The sequence below is a fragment of the Corythoichthys intestinalis genome, chromosome 11 (genome assembly GCF_030265065.1).
Source record: "Corythoichthys intestinalis isolate RoL2023-P3 chromosome 11, ASM3026506v1, whole genome shotgun sequence".
Taxonomy (NCBI): Eukaryota; Metazoa; Chordata; class Actinopteri; order Syngnathiformes; family Syngnathidae; genus Corythoichthys; species Corythoichthys intestinalis.
In genome coordinates this window covers 25,348,932-25,373,305 of record NC_080405.1, presented here as the reverse complement: position 1 = coordinate 25,373,305, position 24,374 = coordinate 25,348,932, and the positions used below count along the sequence as shown (strand labels likewise).

At 37.7% G+C, this 24,374-nt stretch overlaps 1 protein-coding gene across 3 annotated transcripts in view; it reads right to left on the bottom strand.

Annotated features, from left to right (window-relative positions):
- The window catches only part of il1rapl2 (interleukin 1 receptor accessory protein-like 2), a 409,390-nt gene that overhangs the window by 373,026 nt on the left and 11,990 nt on the right, over positions 1-24,374 (bottom strand). For 2 of the 3 annotated variants that reach the window (XM_057850395.1, XM_057850396.1), the window contains exon 1: positions 23,089-23,871. The exons of the other annotated variant lie outside the window; for it this stretch is intronic. In XM_057850395.1, coding sequence (XP_057706378.1) covers positions 23,089-23,127 — 39 coding nt within the window. In that variant the 5' untranslated portion in view covers positions 23,128-23,871. Of the gene's footprint in view, positions 1-23,088; positions 23,872-24,374 lie in introns of those variants that run through there. 3 annotated transcript variants of the gene reach the window in all.

Genomic DNA, 24,374 nt, shown 5'->3' with positions numbered 1-24,374 from the left:
CTCCTACCAATCCAGACCTGGCACAAAATTCGAGAGACACTTTACAATCAAAGGCATTTGGTGTGGTGTAATGCTCCTCAACTCATTGATTGTGAATTATCGCTGGCAGCCCTCCCAGTCAAGATCTATTAGAATCTAGCGCTGTCAGTGGTACTGAACATGAGCATTCAAAGCCAGACCTCCAATTATAAATGAATTGGACATCGATCGTTGTCAATGGCTGGCAATGAGTTAGAGTGGAATGTTTCAATGAAACTGATACTTGGATAACTGCTGCTAGTTTGCGCTTAAGACAACTAAGACTGAACTAGGATTTGGCCCAAATCAGAAATTATAGAGAGGAATTCAAAATGAAAAGTTAGGTAGTCTAGACCGAGGGGGGAAAAAAAAAAAAATTAAAACTGAGTCTTGCTGGGGTAGTCTGAAACCAGAAAAATAAAAGACACCAAGACAGATCTTAAGTGTACAGGACTAAATGGAGTAATTATAATAGTAATTCATTGCCCATGGAAATTTTACATAATTCTGTATGAAAGTCTGCCTTGGGAGCCACTGCACAATTAGTAGCCTCATGTTATTCATTCTATCTATCCATGCAACGGATCTAAAAATGGTATGAATAAATGCTTCTTTAATAATTCTACAGTACATATATTGACAGACAACGGTGACAATGTATGAGCTTCCCTCTCCACTAATTAGGCGTTTGCTTGTCTGGCATAGATCTACAGAGAAGGAATCAGCCACATAGCAATACTGTCCGCTCCACTCAGAGCCTACAGCATTTGCAGTGTTCATTGAACCCTTTCAGAAAAGACACAAGATACACTTGTCTTTGGCTGCAGAGAGAACCTCAAACCCTGCATCTACAGTCATGGGAAAATTAAAAGAACATCTTGTTTTCTTTGAGTCCCTTTAATTTTTAATGAGTGTTTCCACTAGTAATTTAAGATCCCCCCCCAAAAAAAGAAAACATGAAATGCCTGAAAGCACCAATTTTGACATTACATTGCCATTGCTATCGATGTAATCGATGATGAAATTTGATGGGATTCTGGTCATTATGCCAAAAATACCTGGATGTAAACTTTTAAAATCAAACATTATGGGCAGTTTGTCTTGTAATAATCATGTTTGTCCAAACAAGTTTATTTAGTTGTACCAAGCGTTTAACGTAAACAAGAAAAAATTCCCAAGTACCTTTATCATTTTTTAATAGTTAGAGAACGGATACAAGTAGTGCAAGTTAACGTGCAATATTCAATGTGTGCTATTTCACTTCCATTATCTGCACTGCTTGAACATAGGACTATCTCACACTGATTTTATAGTTATATACTGGTAAGTAACTTTTGAGATTTTAACTTATCTTGTCCTGCACTGTATGGGGAGCTGCTCCATAATTTCATTGTACAACTGTATAATGACAATATAGGGCTATTCTATCTATTCTATCATCTAGTTCAGATAAGCAGCATGGCATTAGTAAAACATTCAATATGAAAACATTCATATTAATGTGACGTATTCTGTTATTAATAAAACAATATAGCACAAACACTTTGGATTTAGCACTGTGTTTGCTCATCCAGTATTTATTTTTCATTTGGAGCAACTTAGTTCATTTAGAACGTCTGTTGTTTTTCTTCATTTCTTACATAGCTTTTTTCACCCGTTAATTAATGTGCTGAAGTGAAACAAGTGGCAAAAGCTTTCCCCCCTGCATAAAAGTATATAAAATGGAACATGTAAAATAATATATACAAAAATTATTTTCTCCTGACTTTTTCCCATGGTGCAGAAATTAACAAATTAGTTCAAATGAATCAAATTCAGTGTGATATCCTATTTAAAAAACAAACAAAACAAAACAAAACAAAAAACTATGTAGAAAGGCGAATAAGATAGTACCAAACAATCAAAGGATGGACTTTTATAAAACACGACAAAAAGATTAGATACAGGCCTCAAATTATTCATGACAACGATAAAATCTTTCCATTCTTTCTTGACTTTGGAATGGCTACACTACAGTATTTTATGTACTATATCTGAACGTATAGGTGTCCGTTAGAGGTTCCATGGTCCCACTTTATGTCCATTCATTATTTTTGATGTGCAGAACTGCAGGACATGCACATTCAAAACAGTTATGATTCTTTCATGTTTGGGATGTTACAACAAAAAATGTTCACAATAGTCCGCAGTGTACATAATTCAGTAGCATGACATCTCCATTGATGCTTCACTGTGTTTTGTTTGCCACTTCTGCTGTGTTGCCATCTGTTTTGGTATCACAATGTTGAAGTTTTAAATTGAAATATTTGATTACTTTATGGCTTTCGTTTCTACCGGGCATGTTTATATGTGACTCCTTAACAAACACCCGGTTATTCACGGACACGTATGGTCTTTAAAATTACACTTTGCACCAAATTACCCCACTGTAAGATTTGAATCGACTTCCACAGTCGGAACTGTTATTCTGAAGCTTGTTCATGCAATATTTATCCAAGACCTTTTTCCAGTGCCTGAGAGAGCAAATCACAACAGAGGACTACGCAAACAGCAAACTGCTGAGTTGAACTTGTTTATGTATGAACAAACAACAACGTTCTCTGGAGTGTTTCCAAAAAAGTATTTAACGGCCTTCTTCATTACAATATTTGTGCTTTCCATCCATCTGTATATGGCAGAAAACACAGACAAGACTGAAAAAGCAGTTTCTGCTCTTGCACCCCTCTTTAAAACAAACTGATTTATTTTGAGCCAAATGTTGTGTTGTGTTGTGCTGTTGTGTTTGATAGAACAATATGTCTATATGCTGCCATAGCAGATTCATGGCGCATTAAGTCCCTGAACTATTTTTAATGTGTCCGTTTAACCTCGGAAACCCCTATTTACAGATGTCGCGCAACCACTTTTGTTTCAACCCAGCCATAAAATGAAGGTAATTAATTATATTTATTATCCACAATGTCTGTCAGTTTTATCTTACAATCAATAATTTATGTCTACTTCCTTTAAAAAAAACTACAAATTATTCACTCACATATTTTAAACTTTAAACAAATGACTTTACAATTTAAAAAATGGTGTCTGTAACAAAAGTCACAGATATCTACTTCATAACTATGGCATAATTGTATTTTTTTTTTGGTACTGTCGCATTTTCTCCGATATGTTAGATGAAAAATAAATCGATCCAAACAAAGAAAAAGTGAAGAAAAAAAAAAAAAGTTTAAAATATATGAAAAAGAAAATCTCCACCACTCCTTGATGTCTGCGATTTCTGCATCGCGGCCCTTGTTATATTACCATGTTTCACCCATAAAATCCCCCAAAAATCCAGCTGTGGTCATTCACAGCTATTCTTGACACTCAGTGATACATGCTACATGGAGTTTTTGGATCGAAACAAGGTAAGTGCGCGATAATATCTCGTTAAAGTCATGGCGTCTGTAATTCTGCTCTCGCGTGCGCTCACCTCCAGATAGGGTTTTGCTGTTTAAAAAATTATTATGGTTTTTTTTAATGTCCTGTTCAAAATTGTTCTTACCCCAGAAAATTGAGATTTTAAGCTTTCTAGTGATGTATCACACATGCATATAGGACAATTTTTTAGTTTGGCCAAATTGGGGGTCTCAGAGCGGAACTTCAAGTCACCTGAGAGTTTCCAGTTATATATATATATATATATATATATATATATATATATATATTATATGCATATGCACATTACATTTCTGCATCTGGAGATTAATATTTACAAGTAAAAAGTAAAATTATTTAAGCAAGTATTTTTGTACTTTTACTTGAGTAACTATTTTCTTTGATACTTGTACTTTCGCTTAAATAATTTTTTTTCACCTGTATCAGTACTTTTACTCGGGTAAAAAAAAGTGATTACTTCATCCACCACTGAGTTTAAGGAGTTTGAACATTTATACTTGTGACTCTTTCAGTCAGTGGTCTCCAACCCGGTCCTTCAAGGATCGCTGTGGGTTGTAGTTTTTGTTCCTGCCGATCCAGCATGGATAGTTGAACCAATGAGGTTTCTGCTAAAACAAGCAGCACCTGACTGCAATCAATTGATTGCACTTGTAAAACACTAGATTGTTGAAAAAGTGTCATCTTGTTTGGTTGGAATGAAATCCTGCACCCATAGCGGGCCTTTGAGGACCGGGTTTGAGACTTTCAACAACAGTATTGTGTTCGCTTAGCACTGTTGACTTTGTAAACAACTGCTTAAGATGTATTCCTATTGTTAATTCTACAAAAGTTGACCAGTTATGTAATTGATCGTACTATAATAGCCTAACATGCCCTAGGTCAGTAAGTACATTCAATTTGAATACGGCACCGAGCACAAATCATGCAGCCCAACACGCTGCTGTGACATGAAATATACAAATCAGATGCTAGCCTGGCACTTTTGCATTTAGCAGGTGTTTTACAACATTTCACAACTTGACATCACCAGTCAGATTTGATAATCGTGAACATTTACCACCGGCTCCTCTGGTAGCATACAAGATGGGGATTTGTCTCTTCCATTTAACTGTAAAGTCATGTCAACATTCAGGCTCCCACTGACACTATAGAAAAATATAGTGAAATCAATTGTATAGGGAGATCCATGGAGATTTTCTTGGCATTCGGGTATGTTTTCATTGGCTATAAAGCCAAAAAAGAACAGCCTTGCATCCAGGATTTCACATTTGGTGCAATTGTGATTGTAGGCCATCTGGAATTCCTACATTCAATTCTGCCAGCTTTAAAAAAAATAAATAAATAAAATACCACACAGTAAAATAGTGGGTGGCCTGCACTCAGGACAACGACTAAGGAATGCATTTAATATTGCTGCATATATTGTACAGCCTTAGGATAACATGATAAGAGCAAAGCAAGTAGTCCGATATAAGTACTAGTATTTCATGTTCAGGACATTGCAAACGGTCTCATAGCCGATGTTTTGATTTTCCCCTTTCAGGTTCATAATTGTTTATATTACTGTTCATAGAAAAAGTCTTCACTTTTCATTTTGATAACTGCTATAAATGTATTCTTTACAGAAAAAAAACTTCCAATTTCACTTGATGGAACAAATCTGCACTTATCATTCATTAGTTCAAATACTCAAAATATTTCTCCCTTGAAATATTGGTGAAACAAAATTTGCACAAGATGTACACCACAAACATTACATTAGAATCTCCAAGTGTACTTCAATGATAATATACCACTGCCTTCCTTTCTAATACAATGCTGCATGCCAAATTATTCATGTTCAAAGATAAACACACAACATATTATATGCCCATGTTATACTCTGATAAAGCATTTTATGACTTCGAAGCCAATGTCCTGCTGGTCATTTAGCTTGGCATGACAGACATCTGGGACATGAACACACACACACACGCACGCCCACACACACACCGTAGAACTGCTGCGTTAACAGCTTCGATGTGCCTCAAGATAGCACTATTAACACAAACATGAACATATGACATCCTAACCCCACAGACTAAACACACAAACAGCTGTGAAACTCATGCATGCATATATACACTGAATCCACAATCGTCACGCCTAATCTTGTTTGATCGAACCATGTCCTCAAGTATTTCCTTGAGTGCGTTAAAGGGACTAGGGCATGCGATGCTTGCAACAACGTACACAGAGGAGCACTTTGGTGCATGTTCACACAATAAAGACACTCCAGCCACTTTCACACTGCATGCCCCACAAATTGGCGAATCAGAGGCGTTACTGCAGATCAGGGATTTATTTACCTGTCCCATTAGAGACACAACTCACTGAGTTTATTGCGCTTGGATACAAGTTGAGACACAATGTTGTGTTTTAATAATTAGATGTGCGATGACCTCGGCGTGACAGTGACAATTACTTTCAACACAAGGGCGTGGACAATAAGTCTCGGGGTATTAAATCCCAAACACTAGTTGCGCTTGGCAGCATTTAATCGATTACACATCCGATAAGATGCAAGCATATTCCCGAATTGACATCAACCACCCTTTCCGCCTTGGTCACTCATTGAGCCATGAAAACGTCAATAAAAATCGGCCTCACACTGACAGTGTGAAAAGGGTTTATGTTTTAAGTATGAGTAGGCTTATGTGGACAAATAGTGGATAAATTCATGGTTGGTGTTGAAAATATAACAAGAAGATAAAAACTGGTGGACAATCCATTCTACCTGACCTCAGTCCACTGAGTCAAGGACACAAAAGTTAATTGGCAAATGAATGCACATTAAAGTGTATTCCATTAAGAATGTTTATTAGAGCATAGGTAAACAAAAGGCACACACAGCAGCTGAGTGGTAATTGTAATGGAACTGCAATGAGCTGTGTCAATAAACGCTTCACAAGTGACTGGAGAAGTGTGCACTACGGTATAACCGATCACCATTTCTAAATCATTTTTCACCTACCATTTCTTCTTTACCAGGTAACACAGGGGATCTGGAACATCGGACTATATTCACTAATAAATGTGTAAAATGTGCAGGTGTGGTTGTATTTACATAATTCACCCGCAGAAATACGTTGAGTAAATGGTTCCTGGGGGTCGGGAGGGGGGTCGGGGCAGTGGAAAAATCCGTGCGTAGTTCCCGGTTCGACGCACGAAGACCCGCTTGCCTTGTTCAAATAATAAATTTCAATAAAACATTGTCATTTGCCTGTTTGGTTCAACACGCCGTCTCAGACTCCAGTCATTGCTCGCTACACAGTGAAAAAGGATAAAACTGGCAGTGTGTCCAGAGTAAAGTCCAACACGGCAACTAAAAATGAGTATTGATGGCAGAAAACAAAGATTTTCATGTCTGAGTAGTTAGCTGAAGCTAAATTGTCTCTACCTTCCAACATGACACACATCAACACAAACATGCATACACAATGTACTATCAATTCTGTGGAGCCACACCTGCTGTGCTTATAAACATCCCTGAAAATGACATTTCCAAGCATAGATTTTTCACACACAAAAGTTGGAGAGGAAGGGCAACACCGAAAGGGCGCATACATGTATTTATAGCAACACTGCAAGACAGAAAACAAGGGCTGCTTCCTTTTGAACCAATATAACATCCACTGCAAGACTATACATTATTATCCTATATTAAATAATAGGCTATGAAATTGGCTCACACTAGACAGGACAAGTGCAGTTTGAGAAATCGGGCATTTTGCATTTACAACCAGTATTGTCACTAACTTGTCGCTAAGTAACAGGTTATTGTAATCTGATTACTTTAAGTAACGAGCAATCTAACGCGTTAATTTTCCAAACCAGTAATCTGATTAAAGTTAGTTTCCTTATTTTCTCTGCATTACTATTATTTTTATTGCCTCATACACGTATGTATGTAGAATGAAGAATATTGCAGTCATGTACGAAGAGCATACAAAATGCTAGAAAGGTTCCCACCACGCGTTCATTTCCATGGTAACCGCTCATGTTTACTTCCCGTTTTGGTCTCGAGTCAAACGCACTAAGTTTTTGGAGTTTTTCCTTGCCGACATGGAGGGTCTAAGGATGGGGGATGCCTAGGACTTGACCTTTATTTATTTATTTCATCTGCTGTTTCTGGCTGTGTATCATATTGTCTCTGCAAAGCCCTTTGAGACAACCTTATTGTGATATAGGGCTATACAAATAAAATTGAATTGAATTGTGACGTGTGAGGATCGCGGGTGCACATTCGAACCGAGTGCAGCCACCTGTTGAGATGTGCGTGAGAATGTTGAACTGTGTGCGTCCATAAATGCATGCGAGTATTTTTCCTTCATTCTGGAGGGTTCCAGCCATAGGTTGGAGCCGCCACATGCGCGGTTGTTTCGTAGCTTTGCTGTTACAACGGCAGGTAATCGTCGGTGACCATTGTTTACATCATATTCGTGTTGCACAATTATGCGGTCAGGTGACGTGTTCATTCAGCATCTTTGGGATGTGTTGTGAATCCGATTGAGTGTAAAGTGCTTAGTTGCCACCACATTTTGTGGCCAAATGGACCGTGTGTGTAAACGACGTACTTCCGGATTGTGTGCGCGCATTCGCGCCTGCCTTTGTATTTATTGCACTGTGCAATTCATTTTTTGTTGTTGATTGTGCAGTCAATTTTCATTGTTTTACATTGGCACTGATATGCTGTTAACTTCTAAACCCTAACCCGTAGTTCAGAATTTTGACATTAGGCTTAATCTTCGAGTTACCTTGGGTTGAATTAGTCAGTGGAGGTGATTTCAACAAATTCAATGCAGTTTGTCAGTTATTTATTAGTTTCAGGGCTCTGGAGTGGCTAAGCTAGCACGAGTCAATGGTGGTTGAAATCAACTCCATCGAATAATTAAACCCCTGATAATTTGAAGATTAAGCTTTATCTGAAAAATTGTGATCCTGCCCTTTAAATTCAATGATCGGAAAGTCAATTACATGCGATGACATTGTTCTGTTTCATTCCTATGTTGAGGCAGCAAAAGGAGAAAAAAATTGCAAAAAGTAACCGATTAAAGTACTTAGTTACTTTGATAATAAAGTAATCAGTAAATTAACTAGATTTTTTTTTTTTAGGCGTAATCTGTAATTACTTTTCCAAGTAATCTGTGACAACAATAATTACAACAGCTACTGTTTCAGTCCCTACGAATGCTTCCATGTGGCCAACAGCTTGTTTGTTCCTATTTAAATATTATTGTTAGTTCATGACCAAACAAGGAAATTAATCATGTCTTTTTCATATGCATAATTATGGAAATATGATATAGAGAAAATACCAGTTTTACTTCTGGGGGAATGTCTTCACACTTCTGCACAGTACAGCAAATCTCCATGATTCCTGACTGCTGTTTTCAGCAGGTTATTGTATTCCAATACGTTCGTATGGAGTGCAATTTTTAAAAGAGGCAAAGTGATCAGGAGGAAGAATGAATTTTTCCTGGCTATATTCACCAATTCGTGGTTGGTGACATGAGAGTAGAAGAATAGATAGATGAGAGACAAGTCAAGGAAAAATGACTTACACGATACATGTGCATTTGTAAGTTTGTATCAGTCAAGACAAAGAAAGATAAACACACAAACTGTCTCAGCGCGGTCCACAAATGCTTCAACCTTCGCATGTGATTTTATAACTTTACTCTGTGGGCATGTGTAAGTGTAAGGTCTGTGATTTGAATCCTTCTTAATGTGAGTGTCTCAGTGTGTGTGTGGCTGAGAAGTGACACAATATGGCACCATTACGCCACTTCTGATAACATCACATTCAGCACGAAGCCTTTCAGACCATAATAATGTCTGTATACAATACTGTGTGCATGTAGGCCCACTTGTAATTGTCTTAGGGAGGCTTTGCTACAGTCAACAATGCCTATCATAGTTTAACCATTTGTGTCAAATACCTTTACTTGTTTCGAGGTCATTGCTTTTAATTTTATTTAAATACACTTAAAGAGTAATTGCAAAATTTGCTACATGGACCGTTTGCAGCTTTCTTATTTTGTTTTTTTAGTGTGTTGTCATCACACAAAAATTCATTTAATCTTTTAAATGCAAATATTACTCAAAGTCAAGTCTCAGGATTGAGACTTTATAGCCATGACAACCCCATATTGAAACACCATATGTGCTCATCAATTAGACATCCAAATGCATAACAAATAACCACACACAGTCTGCTGAATGACACAAAGAACACCAAAGAAAGCATTCACAGTTAGTTGGTGTAATGACCCATTTGGCATTGAAAAGCATGTGTATGTGCAAAGGGGATGTTAATATATTTCTCCTTGACACAGTCACTATCAAATGTTTATGGAGAAGGCTGGCCTGTTCAAATGGGAGACCCTCTTATGGTTTCACATGCTTCTCCACATGAAACTTTGCAGAGCTAAATAAGTACATTAACTTTGTTTTTTTAGTAAATCTGAAGGTTATTGTATACTATTTGATTAGTGGTATTGAAGTTGTTGTCAGTGTTGTGGGCTTGTGTGAAATTCATTTGCTTGATCTGGAGTTATTTTGTGTATTATTGTGATCACCTCCCGATGTTGTAATGCATTGTGTACCATTATTGCAATCACGCTTAAACAGATTAAGTATATGAGTTACGCTATGAAATAGCCTTCCGTTGTCCTGAGTTTTTGTGTGTGTTTGCTGAACTTTTAAGGTGCGCAAAATGTTTTAATAATTCATCCAGTACAGTGATTATTGATTGCCATTTATCAAAATTTTGAGTCTGAAAAGAAAGAAAGCCTCTATGAAGGCAAATGTAATGCATCATTTGTATTTTCACTCAGGGAGGCGGCACTTCAAGCTGTCAAATTACATTTAGCAATTATCAGAATGTTGATACAGGCTTCAAGGTGTCTCTGTGCGACTTCAGGATGGATGCTGTACAAGGTAAAGCAACATATTTGGAGCACATTCTCATCAGTTTCTTGTTCGCCTTTGATTTGTCCATATATTTGATAAACAAATTGATGGTTCTAATTTGAATTTCATTCAGCAACATATAGTATATAAAGTTGTATAAAAATGCAAGCACAGATGACGAGCCACCTGAAAATAAGTCTTCATCTTGTACAAGTCGACTCCATAGTTGCTGAAGACATGCGGGGGTAAAAAACAACATTGCCAGCAGATTTCTATTATAGTTGAAGTTGTTAAATGTCCTTTGACCCCTCCGCAGATGGTACAAACAAAGACATTACCACACAACCAGATTTATAAACACATGTACATGCAGTTTGTAAACCCACTTGATAAAGGACATAATTCTTAACGCAGTCTGCGAAAACACAATAACAGTGCAGTATTTTGCACACACAGACAGACAACAACGCCAGTCTCATTTCATGATTTTGACTTGACTACACAGAGAAAGCCCACCGAACATTTTTTCCTGTGTGAAGAGTAAATTTGCTCTCCCCCCTCAAGAACAATGTACTTTAACTGATGTAATCAGTACTGCTTTTTTTGGAAGGGGGCGTAGTAATACAAGATGGAAACTTCACTGTGGGCACGAATTTATATATATTAACACATTTAAGTAGTTTTGATCAGTATTGATCACTTTGTTACTTATTTAAAATGCAGCAAATCAAAGAAAATATTTTCCTTCACTCCTTGCATTTCATGATCCATCAGCCTTTTCATTTCTAAATTGTGGAGAAATAGCAAATGTAGGCGGAAACACACCATAAGTCATTTGGTGATGTAATAGTGAGAAATACATGCCACAAAAGATTTGTTTAATCTGTAAAATTCCCAGTTTCAAAAGGAATTACAAAAAGGCACTGTGTTTGGCATACTCAATTTATGAAGACGGGAAAAAAAAAAAAAAAAATCACATTTAAATCAAATCAAATCTTTAATATGCTTGATGATCTTAATATGAAACATTACAAGGTAAAAAGTCTATGTTCATTATTAATCTTGTTCTGCTTTATTAAAATCTGTCATGTTAAAACAATCTGGATGCGTATTATTAAAAATAATCAGATCAATAACACCCCTCTAATATGTTTACAATTTAATTTTGATCATTTTCAAAAGCAACTCTGTACTAGGAGCCCTAGCCATTTATCAACGTAGTGTGTCGTCAATCTTTGCCCCGCATGGACCCTTCTTTTCTATATAATACTGCAAATAATGTTTGCGACGGTACAGGAACAATGTAAAATACTGTACAGTTTTGATGATGCTTCCTTCAGGTGGAGGGGGAGAAGAGGCTGTTTTCTCAACTGCAATTCTCAGGAGAGAACCGGCACATTCATTTAGGACTGACATTGAGTCAAATAAACATTGACATAACAGATTGGAATGGTTGAGAGGATATAGACAAATCCCTGAGTGCATTGTAAATGCGATGAGGTCCAGGCCACACATTAATATTACCTTTCATTTCAATAATAATGCCTGCATGACGCTGACCGTTTCCCACCGGGCACATTGAGATCTTACGTGTATACATACACATCAACCAACATGGTGATTTTTTTTTTTCCCCCCTCAACGGATATTAAACTAATGAGAATTTATCCCTGAAAGGGATATCACGAAACCAATATTTAGACATTATCACTAACACACGCACACACGCATTTAATTTTCCTTAATATTCCCTCTGCACCCATTTGAAAACCTGCTCTATTGACACTACAATAGTCCACTGGGAGCCCTGAGAAATAATGTGAAGGCAAGATTTATTGCTCACATATGCGTACGCATACACGCAATACATTATCGTGCAAACAAGTCCTCTTGCACACGTACAGAAATATCCTCCTTTATTTCTCAGGGAGCATGCCTAAAGAAACTGAATTTTGTGCAATATTTGTGCTGCACATACAAACACATTTGTAGAGAGAAGGAGCCTATTTAAATGCTAAGTAAGCAGTCTCCCTTTCGGGGCTATGTGATTATACAGCGGATCTCATAAGCAATGCTTCACAAATAGATTTGCACATGTAGAACTTAATTACAAGTGGCCTCATTTCTCCATGTGTGTCATATTCCCAGGAATACATCTATTGAGAGGTGGGATTACCTCACCGTGTTTGCTTGTACAGAGCATGTAGCTGCTGTTTAGATTTGATGACACATTTCCATAAACAAGTTTAAGCTCAGTTCCCAGAATCTCCCTTTGCCTTTGTTTCATGTTTGCCATACTCACAAGCACACACAGACCATCAGTGAAACAAAATAAGCTCGAGTAAATTGACAAAATTGGTAAAATGGGTCAAGGTGGAAAAGTCTGAATCTTGAATAAGCAGGTTTACCTTACCATAGAAGTGGACATGGGTAAGAAAAAAGTGCAAGGTGTGAAATTCCCATCTTGGTGACTAACATTTTCAATTAACGTAGCATATCATTTGCCAAATGGGTATTCTAGGCCACTGTTGCACTGTAGGTCAATTTGATTTTTTTGCCCATTTGTGACTCCCCCGACCTCCCACTTTTTTAATACAATGTGAACGTTCAATTCATTTTTTTTTTTTGTAAATACCTGACCTGGACTCATCTCTCAGTCACCTCTGCAGTATGAACACAGATACTGTACATCAGGGGTGTCCAAACCGGTCCTCAAGGGCCGCTGTGGTTCCTGGTTTGTTCCTACCGATCGAGCACAGACCGTTTAACCAATGAGGTTTCTGCTATAACAGGCAGCAGCTAACTACAATCAACTGATTACATTTGTATGGCATCAGATTGGTACAAAATGTGTCATCCTGTTTTCTTGGAAAGAAATCCAGCACCCACTGCAGCCTGATGTGCACCCCAGCCGTACATGAAACTCTCAGTAATAGTATAAAATCCTCAAATTTGCCAAAAAGCCTGATGGCGGAGGCCCCCCAAAGGGACTATATTTACTTCCGGAAACAAATAAAACATAGCCTTATGCACCCTTCCAAAGGACTCTGGTAACTTCTAGAATTAAGAATTATTAACTGTGCATTTCTTGCCTGGTGTGAATTTAATTAATCAAGAGATGTGTCTGTTTACAAAACTCAATTTCGTTGCAAAACGCTACCAAATCCATTAAAGCAGAGGTGCTCATTACATCAACTGCAATCCACAAGCCGATCGCAACGTTAGTGTGGTAGATTGTGGCATCAAAAAAATAAATAAATAAATATTGAGGCCTAAAAAGGGCTTGATTATGTTGTGGAATATTGCTGCTTTAGTAGGTGCTGTACAACAAAAGTCAACAACAACCCTAATCTCTCTTGCACTATAAAAAATGATTTTTGTGGGTAGTAATTATGATGCATATAAATTAGGGTGACCAAACGTCCTCTTTTGCCCGGACAAGTCCTACTTTCACGTAGTATCCTCGTCGTCCAGGCGGGTTTTATAAATTCATAAAAATGTCCAGTTTTTATGATTTTTCACAGGACCAAATTGAAGAGAATCCCACCGGCCGCTGGGTGGCAGCGCCTGCCTGCGATGACATGGCTCCTAGCAGTAGGGAGAGAAGGAGTAGTTCTTCTTGTTTTTGTTGGTAGTTTACCCCTATCTTGAGGCATTGCCGCCATCTACTGTGTTGACGATTTGGCCACAACGCCTGCCCAGTTAAGTTTTTTACGATAAATACGTATATAATGGCAACTGTTGACTTCTGTCGGAGCTTTGACTGTAAAATCCCGTTTGGTGTCGCATCGTTGCGCTGCCGATGATTGTAAACTTTTATAGCAAAGTTTGATTTTTGCCTTAGCTAGCTATCAGTAAGCTAAACCACGTCAGGCATTATGGGAAACGTAGTTTTGAACTGCTACGTTTGGAAACATGCTGGTTGAATAGTTTGCACACAAACAATAACCGAAATAAAGTGACAATCTAGAACAATGAATGAGAATATCAATTGAATGGGAATAACAATTCGTCAAGGATAATTGTCGTGATAGTAATTTATAAAAATGTTTAGTTGGCACATAGCCTACTGTGTGTATGTGTATTGACTGGACTACATTTACATGGGTCTACATTCCATATACTGTATATTATTATTTTTTTTTTTTTTTTTTCAAACTGCATTTTTCCATCCAGAGTGAGGGGGCACACTTTAAATATATTAAAGTGATATAAGCATCTTTGAGTGAACTTCGAGTAAAATTCAAGTATCTTGAGGCCGGGCTGAGTCTCCTCTTTTTTGGAAATCAAAATATGGTCACCCTAATATAAATTGTATAAATTTTACTAAAAGTATCTAGTTAAGTGAGTGAACTGTATAAAATTTGAGTGAATTTTGAGCAAGTGAACTGTATAAAATTTGTTAAAATGAACTCTCTTTACCCAAATTTAATCAGTATAAACTTCAACTTAAACAAGATATTATCGTTTCTTGTAGATATTATCTACAACAGTCAACAGTCATTCCTGATAGATAGCTAAAAGCTAGCCATTTTTCAGAGCATAGCAACATGAGTTGCTCGTAATAATGTGGCTCTATTTGAACCATTAACGTTACTTTCTAATTAACTTGTCAGTTACTGCGTTGTCAAATGTTTCACCCTTTAGTATAATTGAGTGACGCTGGGCTGCTACTGCGTGAAAATGGCAGTAATGGCGGCAACCACAACTCTGATTAGTCAATATGTAATAAGGAACAACATTAGCAAGCTATCCAATAGCTTGATAACGATCCTGATTATTTGATTCAGGTGTGTTGGAGGAGGGAGACGTGAAAAACAGACTGTATAGACCCTACCCACGTGACGTCACAACTCCTTCCTCCTGGCTGGTGCCGCCCACTTGTCCGTCAACACATCATGTTTACCTGTTACGGCTACGTACATTCCTCCTATTTACGACGTGTTTTTCTGCTCGTTAACATTAATAATCAAAATGGTGAAGGCGTGTGTGGCGGTCGGTTGCAATAACAGAGAAGATAGACGGAGAAGACGGAGAGACTTGAAGTTCTACCGGATTCCGAGAGACCCGGAGAGAAGAGAGCGAGACGGGCTGCTGCAATTCGACGAGAAAACTGCGCTCCAAACGATTACCACAGATTATGTAGTAGTCATTTTATATCTGGTAAGATGCATTTAATATATATTTAGAGGTTTTTGGGCTGACAACCACAATTAAGATCATTGCTAGGCTAATCGCCGACAACATACACGTATGTATGTAGTGAGAGTGCTATCGCTAAACCATATAAACATTAAAAGCCCTAACTCCATTGACAAACGACATGAAATACATTAGACTTGACAGTGGATGTTAGCAATAACAAAAGATTTTGAATTGAAAATTTCGTAACTCACCTTTCCAAGCACAAGATAGATTCCTGCCGAATTTTCGTGGACGAGGACCTGTTTTACCCAACCAGCAACAAAGTATTTATAGGCCTCCAAGCTCTTAAAGTTTTTCAAACTTTCGTGAGAATAGGCTGATTTTGTGTGGACAAGATAGTTGTACATATCAGGGTTGCTAGCAGATGTCAGGCAAATACGGCGGAGACAGCAGGTCGAAAAACATCGATTTAGGCATCAAATATGGATCTGGCGAATGGATAAACTGAAGCTTTTCCACATAACGCCTTTTATGCAACGCATCAAGTGAGTTTACGGCATCCGAAAGCACCGAGTCTTCCACGAAATGCATTATAAATTGCTCGATCAATTGAGTCCATTGATAATACAGACACAAAATGACGGACAAGGGGCCGGAACCATACAGCGAGCACGTGATTTTGTGACGTCGGTGGGTAGGGTCTATAGGTGCCTTTGAGGACTGGAGTTGATGACCCCTGCTCTAACATGTTGAACATGCTACAACATTACGCTCCTGTGAGGTTCTAACATCTATGGTACAGCATTTTTGCCATATTTGTATCTCAAACTGAAAGATGCTTGATGCACTCGTGTTGTTCACTGTTCAGTTAAAACTGTTATGTTGTTTGCATATTACTTATTTTGGACTGATGCCCTTGTGTTCTTCACTCATCAGTTAATACTGCGCTTGAACTTATACCATGAGGAAAAAATGTTTGCATGCAATTCATGTTGGGCAGACAATTTGTTAAATTTAATGAGAAAATTGTCATTAAAAAAAATCTATGACAATTGACAATCAAATGTTTCTCTTGTGTACAGTGACTTCAGGGTAAAACAAACCTAATTTACAATAGTATTAATCAAGTTGATATTTAAATTAATATTTATTTTTAAATAAACATTTGGTAAAATATACAATACACTACAACCATTAGTAAATAACACTCAAATTTAATAGGAATTAAGTGATATAATGTTTCCAAAGGTTAAGTAAACCTTACCCAAATTATTTGAGTATATTATTGTTGACGCATTTAGGTAATATTTACTTAATAAAATTGGCAAAATTTCATACTATCAAATGGAGTGTAAATAGTTACCTTAATTTTATTGAGTAAATTCTATAGGTTTTTTTTTTTTTTTTTTTTTTTTTCTTTTTACAGTGTGGACGAGAAGCTCTGTCATCCGGGAGGGATTCAGGGTCGAGCCGCTACTCGCCCACGCCGAGAGGATCCAGGTGAGGTGGATCGGGCATCTGGTAAGGATGCCTTCCTGGACAGGTGTTCCAGGCATGTCCCACTGGTGGGAGGCCCCGGGAATGACCCAGGGCACGCTGGAGAAACAGTCTCTCATCTGGCCTGGGAAAGCCTTGGGATCCCGCTGCAGGAGCTGTTTGGGGAGAGGGAAGTCTGGGCTTTCCTGCTAAAGCTGCTACCCCCGTGCCCCGACCCCAGATTGAGCGGTAGATAAAGATAATGGATGTTACTTATATATACAGTATTTTGTAAAAAGTCAATTTTTACATTATCTTCAATTTTAATGTACCATACCTCCAATGTTCTTAAGTCATTTTATAAAATTAGTTGAAATTGAGGTTTTACATATTGATTTAAAAGGAAAATAAAATTAGGAGATGGGGTATCTGGCATTTTTATTAACCTTTTTTTTTTTGCACATGATTGAAAAAATATTTTGAACGAAAATACGTTTCACGTGTATGCCTTGTTACGGTAAGTGTAATGCAGTAGCGTAAAGCATGTATAAGACCTGTTTACATTTACCAGTTTACATTTTGGTAGTTTAGGAGGTATGGAAAGAGAAAAAAATAAAGTTTAGATAAAATTCTTGCTCCATGGCGACCTTTACGTCAGGGAGTTCCGGCAAGAAATTCTAGATACTTTGACCCCTGCTTATAGTCCAGAAAATTCAGTAGACATTTTGGACATGGTCTGAATAATTTTGGAATTTGGGAAAAAGTGGGAGGATAAAATGCAGTTCTATTTTAGGATGTAGCCAAAGTCTCAGTTCATGGTCAGGAACACACAGAGTATGTTACTCGCTGATCCGAGACATTTAGTCTGGCAAAACATAAAATGGAAACCCCTATGAGCACCGTATATACCTTCTGGCAAGAAAAGACACAATCTTCTTGGATTATTCAGGCAGTTGCTGAGCCTATGTCGCTGTGGACTAGCTGGCCCAAATGGAGTTGCTGTTCAGCATGATAATGTTCCAGCTGCAGCAACACAGCACAGTGCACTTCAACCAGTTTTCCAAATTTCTTGTTCTTCTTACCACAACTGTATATCACAGTGTGACACTTACAAATGACATTATTTTTCCTCCTTCCATAGAAACCGCATGAATCCCTTTAGCACTCAGTCCACTGGAACCTGCAACTATGTTCTCTTTCACCTCTCTCTACATTAATAAAGCCATGGCTACAATGAACAGTAGGTGACAGAGATAAATGGGGGGAAAAGCGGAAGAAGAAAGGAATGAGGGAAAGAAAAACTGGGATGCATGGCGAAAGAAGAGGCCACCTTTGTTTCTGGCTTTCACAGGCACGCTTCCAAACAGTTTCAATTTTGTGGTGTCGCCTGAAAAAGTTTTCTCCAATGACAAAAAGGTTACCAGATTGTTTTTAAACCTCACCACACACAGAAATGAAACAGGTGTCTATTTTTATGATAAAGCAGAGTAAGAATGTAATTGGAGGAAAATCCATCAATTTAGATGAAACATGCTGTGCACAGTAAGAATGTTTATATGTGTTCTGGAAATGATCAAAAGCATTGTTTAAATGTAAATGTTCATATAGGGACGTTGTGGCCCAGGTGTACAAAGACTTTCTAGAAACTAGTAAAGTTGCTAGCTTGTTCCAATTAGTGAGTTGTTCCTGGTGCTGCTTCATCAGCATTGAGTGTACTGTTTACTTTTTGGTAGTTAAATTACAAATCTAACCATCTTACAGTTGTAAATTGAACATACAAGCCAAAAATATGAAGCAACACATTCAATAACGTTATAGCTTCAGCTTTAGTGCCTGTTTGATTTATGCACCCGTTAAGTATACGTACTATGACTGTGCCATGCCTGTTGGCTATAAACTCATCCTCTGTTGATTTAAAATGATCAAAAATTGGACTTGAAGGCTATAATCCTCAGTGATTCAAATCCAGCTGTATTTAGACCAACTTGTACTTGACACCTCTTGCTGACAAAACAATTTAGTGTGACGTTTACTAAAACAGTTGTTGAGGGCTGCACACCATCCTCAGTTTAGATTATCATTGCTTCTTTTACAGTGATAAATGCGGAAGTAACAGATCTGATACCATCGTCATCATCATCAGGTCAATTGGCACGGAACATCTTGAATATTACCCAACACTTTTTGGTTCAAAAGTGACAGTGTGTTCATTAATGTACAGTTTTTTTGGGTTTGGCGACTTACTGCTCGTTGTTTACTTCTGAAGTCCAGTGGTTACAGTCTGATATTAAGTATTCTAAAATAAAATTATTCAGCAAAATCATCCAGTGACACACTGTCAACAAAGTAAAGGCTGATTCGTGCTTCTGCGTTGCGGTGACGGCAGACCTACGCTGTTAACGCAGACCCTGGTTTGGACCCGACGTCGTAGCCTTACGTGCACCTCTCAAAAATCCTGACTACATGTCACGTCAATGCGTCGTGATATGGACGTCAAAGGACTGTTATTGGTCCACCCAGAACATTGTTTCCAGTTCAGCACAACAACACCGCCATTTTCAAATATCCTAGAGCTACATGCAAAAATGGACCAAGCCAAAGAGAGTGTTATCGAGGAAGGTCCCCAAGTACGACCACATGTATATCTGTTGATCAATATTGATAGACGCATTCCAGCCCCTTGCCATTGCAGTCTACAACTGGAAGAAAACTAATGAATTCGACAAGAGTCCCCCAAAACCGTACAGAGACAAAGGTACACCTATCTAGTGGGTTGGCCGTGAATTTCAGAGCAACGCGTTCCTTTGACGCAGTACTTCGAATGCTCAATGACCCCATAGGTTCTACGCAGTCCCCGCAGCGCAGAAGCATAAATAAGCCTTAATATACAGTGAATTTGATAGGTAACTTCAAGTATTGGTCTGTAAATCTTAACGTAATACACATCATCTGCCCCCAAAATTTGCCATGTTAAGAGTGGCACGTGATGGATGTCGCTGGTATAGTTCACATGGAGATAAATATTAAATGCCAGAAACATGCTCTGATCCTGTAAGTGTGATATTATTATGCTTGGGATAGTATCAAATTCTGACAGTACAATAACCTTGACCAAGAACATTGCGACATTGCAATTGTAGCTTTAAAATGTATTCTTTTTACATATTTGGGTGAATTAATGGCAAACTATAGACAAAACAAATACTTGGTACAGGAAAAGTATGCAAGTGTGGTAAAACTGAGGCATTTTACTAACTGACTTAAAAACGACAGTAAACATTCAAACCGGTAACTGGCACATCCCCAATCTGGATTAAAGCATCACTTGGCAGGTTTTAGTTTTGGTCGATTTTAGCGACGCTGGTGAAAAAAAGCGGTAGTGTTTTGCCTTAAGGAAGACTGCGTTTCCCATGAGGACAAGCGCTGCGTTTCAAATGAGGACCAGGCAGCGCACACCCGAACAATGTCGTAAAATCAATCAATCAAAAATCAATCTCACGGTTGGCTGCAGATAGATTAAACAACATTTCTGTTTCCAGCGGCTGTGCGAAGGATGAAAAGAAAGAAGGTAATGGATCCAGTTGTGGCTAAACAATAGCATATGACGGTTAGCAACTGTGTGGATAAGCCCCCCACCCACCCCACCCAAAGTGTGATGAGTTTGGTTGAGGGGAGGGGGGTTCAAGCCAGAGCGTGAAAGCCGGGCCAATGTTTATTCTGTATATCCTGGTAGCCCAGCCCCCCCCCACCCCCAGACAAAAGTTTCTCTGCCATCTTATCAGAATTTGTGCGCAAGCGTTCGCATCAACTTCCGTCTTTATAATGAATGGGCAAAGGGGGAAGTGACGTATGCCGTAAAGCAGTCAGCACATGTATAGTTTTTTTTTTTGTTTTTTTATTCCTGCAACCCTCCTCAAAGTTAATTAGGTCGGTGAAAGCAATACAGGCCCCCTCAAGATATAAAAGAGGTGTCTTCCAACTAGTTGTCAGTCAACATATTATCATGAATGTTATGAAAATATTTTATAGAAGGTTGAGAAGTTACCTATTGTTGCTTTAAGTTTTTATGTTGCTTTCTTTAGAACACTAGGGGGATGCAGGAAAAAAAATAAGTCATGTCCTCTCATGATGCATGTCATTTTTTCCACATTCTTGGTTGACACCAGGATGTTTATTAGCATTATACATTAATTAATTAATACGTCTTTTTTATTCTATTTATTAGGTTTACTGCCCATTGTGTCAGTTGTAAGACATTGACAGACAACCACTTGCAACGTTACCAAGTCGAACCTAGTAACGTTGCAACGTACATTACCTGCACAAAAGTACACTGCTATGCCCTCACTCACCAACCATTTTCCCCCACCATTACACAACAAATAAAGCCTCAGTATTTTTTTTTTTTTTTGGGGGGGGGGGGGGGGGGGGGGGGGCTCTAGACTTCTCTCTTATCAAGATACTTAGGATTATGAGGTATTGTTTGACATTTTGGAGCCATTCCAAGAAGTGTTCAATTACTCACAAACATGCGTTGATGATATGCCAGCAGATGTTTGCGGGTGACAGTGACTTAGACTTAATTAAAATCAAGCGAAATATCATCAGTGCTCCCCATCTATGGATGAACAAGGCCAAAAAATTACTCGCAGATTCCACTGCATGACAAAAGCCACAAATTTCCCTGTGGGATTCATTGTGTCCATCTGCAACCATTATCCAATCGTTATCATTGAGTTTAATGTCTGGGAAGGGTAGACAAGAATACAACAACGGCTAATTGCTGTAGGCAATCCTTTAATACAAACATAATACCCATCCATCCATTTTGTAGAATCATTAGGGTCATGATGGGTGAGCTGCAGCATTTGCAAGCTGCCCTCCATGCAAATATACTTATAAGGGCAAAATACATATTTAAAAAACATCTGATTGTTCAAGACCTACTGCACTTTGCAATCTATTGGAAGTCACATGTCACTTTTCCCACACAATTTCACACTTGAAACTTCCAAAAGAACTTTATTCCTTAAATCTTAGTTTTTCATGGTGTGTCAAATATTGTCACATCAATAACTGTACTGAAGCCTAAAACAGTTTCAGATTGCTCACTACAATCATGGGAGATAAATAATCCCTCAAAGCAAAAATCAAGTAAGAAGGCAACTTCCTTTGCCTTTAATCCACAGCTTAATATCAAACATCTGTTAAGACTAAATATCCCTCAGGCTCCTTTCTGCATGAAATTTAGGACAGTCAAGGAGCTTGTGCATTTTTGGTAATATTTGGCATTGCGTTTCTATTCAAAGATTAATCATTATAGATTTAAAATGTTGATTCTATGGCTAAATAGACATCGATAGTGTCAATTATGTCACCCCAGCTGTCAAAGACTATACTGTACATACAGAACCTCACCTGGAGGTTTTAGCTGCAATATGACCACAAGCTTTGTGTCTTTTTTTTTTTTTTTTTTTTTTTATTTACTGCAATATTAAGTGGTCAAAGATACATTCAGTTGGAAAGACTCAAAATGGAAAATATAAAAAGGTAAATGTATAAGCAGTAGTTCATAAGTGCAATAAGCAATGCATTTAACATAAATGAAATATCATAGATTTTCAATTAAGTGACAGTGACAGACATTGAAATTTGAATCCATTTGAAGTGGGAAGGTTCATTCATTCTCTGCCACTCTCCCTGTTCAAATAGATTGGGTGTCCACTAGTGATAAACTCATTTACAATTCACAGCATAAGGATGAAAAGAGCCACATGATTGGACGTCTGTCATCTTCAATTTCAGTGAAAGATTAAATGTTTTGGAACAAAGGTGTTCTTAAATGTGTTATTCTTTTAAATAATGATTTCTCATTAGCATTTTTAACGATTCATTTTTTTTTTTTAATTATTATTATTAACGTCAATTTTGATGAATAATACAAATGCACTATCCAAACAAAGTGTTTTAAAATAGCCATGCATTTCACAGCTGTCAAAATTAACCATGGAACCAAATTATATCTCAAGCAAATTAATCGACAAAAATGCATCTCCTTACCAGTTCTCCTTCTGAGTAGAGAGGGCTTCTTTTCAACATAGCATTAAGCTATTTTCCTTTTAAAAAGGTACAACATAGAACATTTTCCTCTTTGTTCTTAGTACCGGTTCTTGGTTAAACATGGGTTTCACAGTGAGAACTCCCCTTTTAAATTTACCAGGTGCTCTGATTGAAATGAGTCACTCCTGGCGCTTCCCAGGTAACCAGCAAACGGGGACGGGAATCCAGGGATGATGAGGAAGCCAAGAAGGCAAATTGACAGAAAAATCTAGGCCCTATACTCATTCAACTGCTTTTATTTCATGCATGGGAGTTTAGTTTTGCATTATTTTATTAAACTTAGGAACAAATGCAACAGCAGGAAGCAATATTGTATTTCAAATAAAATATGTGAAACGGATATGCAAGCATTGTTCTACCGAAGTTTTTTAAAGGGAACCGCAGACTTAAAGACTTGTAGGCAGTAATAAGCCACACGTGTTCTCTTTTTCTAAAATATATTGAAATATATATTATTAAAAACACATAAAACATTGCCATTGATTTAAAAATCTATAATACTTAGTACATGTTTTGACCTACTGAGGGCTCCATGTTTTGTGGACGCTCAGGGTGATGACGTAGATTGTCACTGTCACTCGACGACACATACGCTCATACGGTATTTTTCGGACTATAAGTCGCGTTTTTTTTCATATTTTGGCTGGGGGTGCGACTTATACTCAGGAGCGACTTATGTGTGAAATTATTAACACATTATGATTAAAGATGTCCCGATCGATCGGCGGGTCCGATCACGTCATTTTCAAAGTATCGGAATCGGTAAAAAAATATCAGACATGCCTTTTTTAATATATATATATATATATATATATATATATATATATATATATATATATATATATATATATATATATATTTTTTTTTTTAATTAAATCGTTTTGTAATTGTATTTAACTTACACTCATCCAGAGTCTTTAGTTTTGGCTTAAAGTAGGGCTGTTAAATTTATTGTGTCAACGGCGGTAATAACATTAAAATATTTAACGCAATTAACGCATGCGCTGCACTACCCACTCACGCAGTGTCGCTTTCAATCTATAATGGCACCGTATTATGTTTAAATAGAGCTAAGAGGCAACGTAAAATGAGTAGAGAGGATTTTGGCACCCTTTGAAGCCTTGTTTTAATTGGCTAAAGCCTTACAATCCCTCTCTCAATGATTAGAATTATCGTGGGAAGCAATGTGGGGAAGAAAGGTAGTAGTTGATCTTTTTCTTAAAACC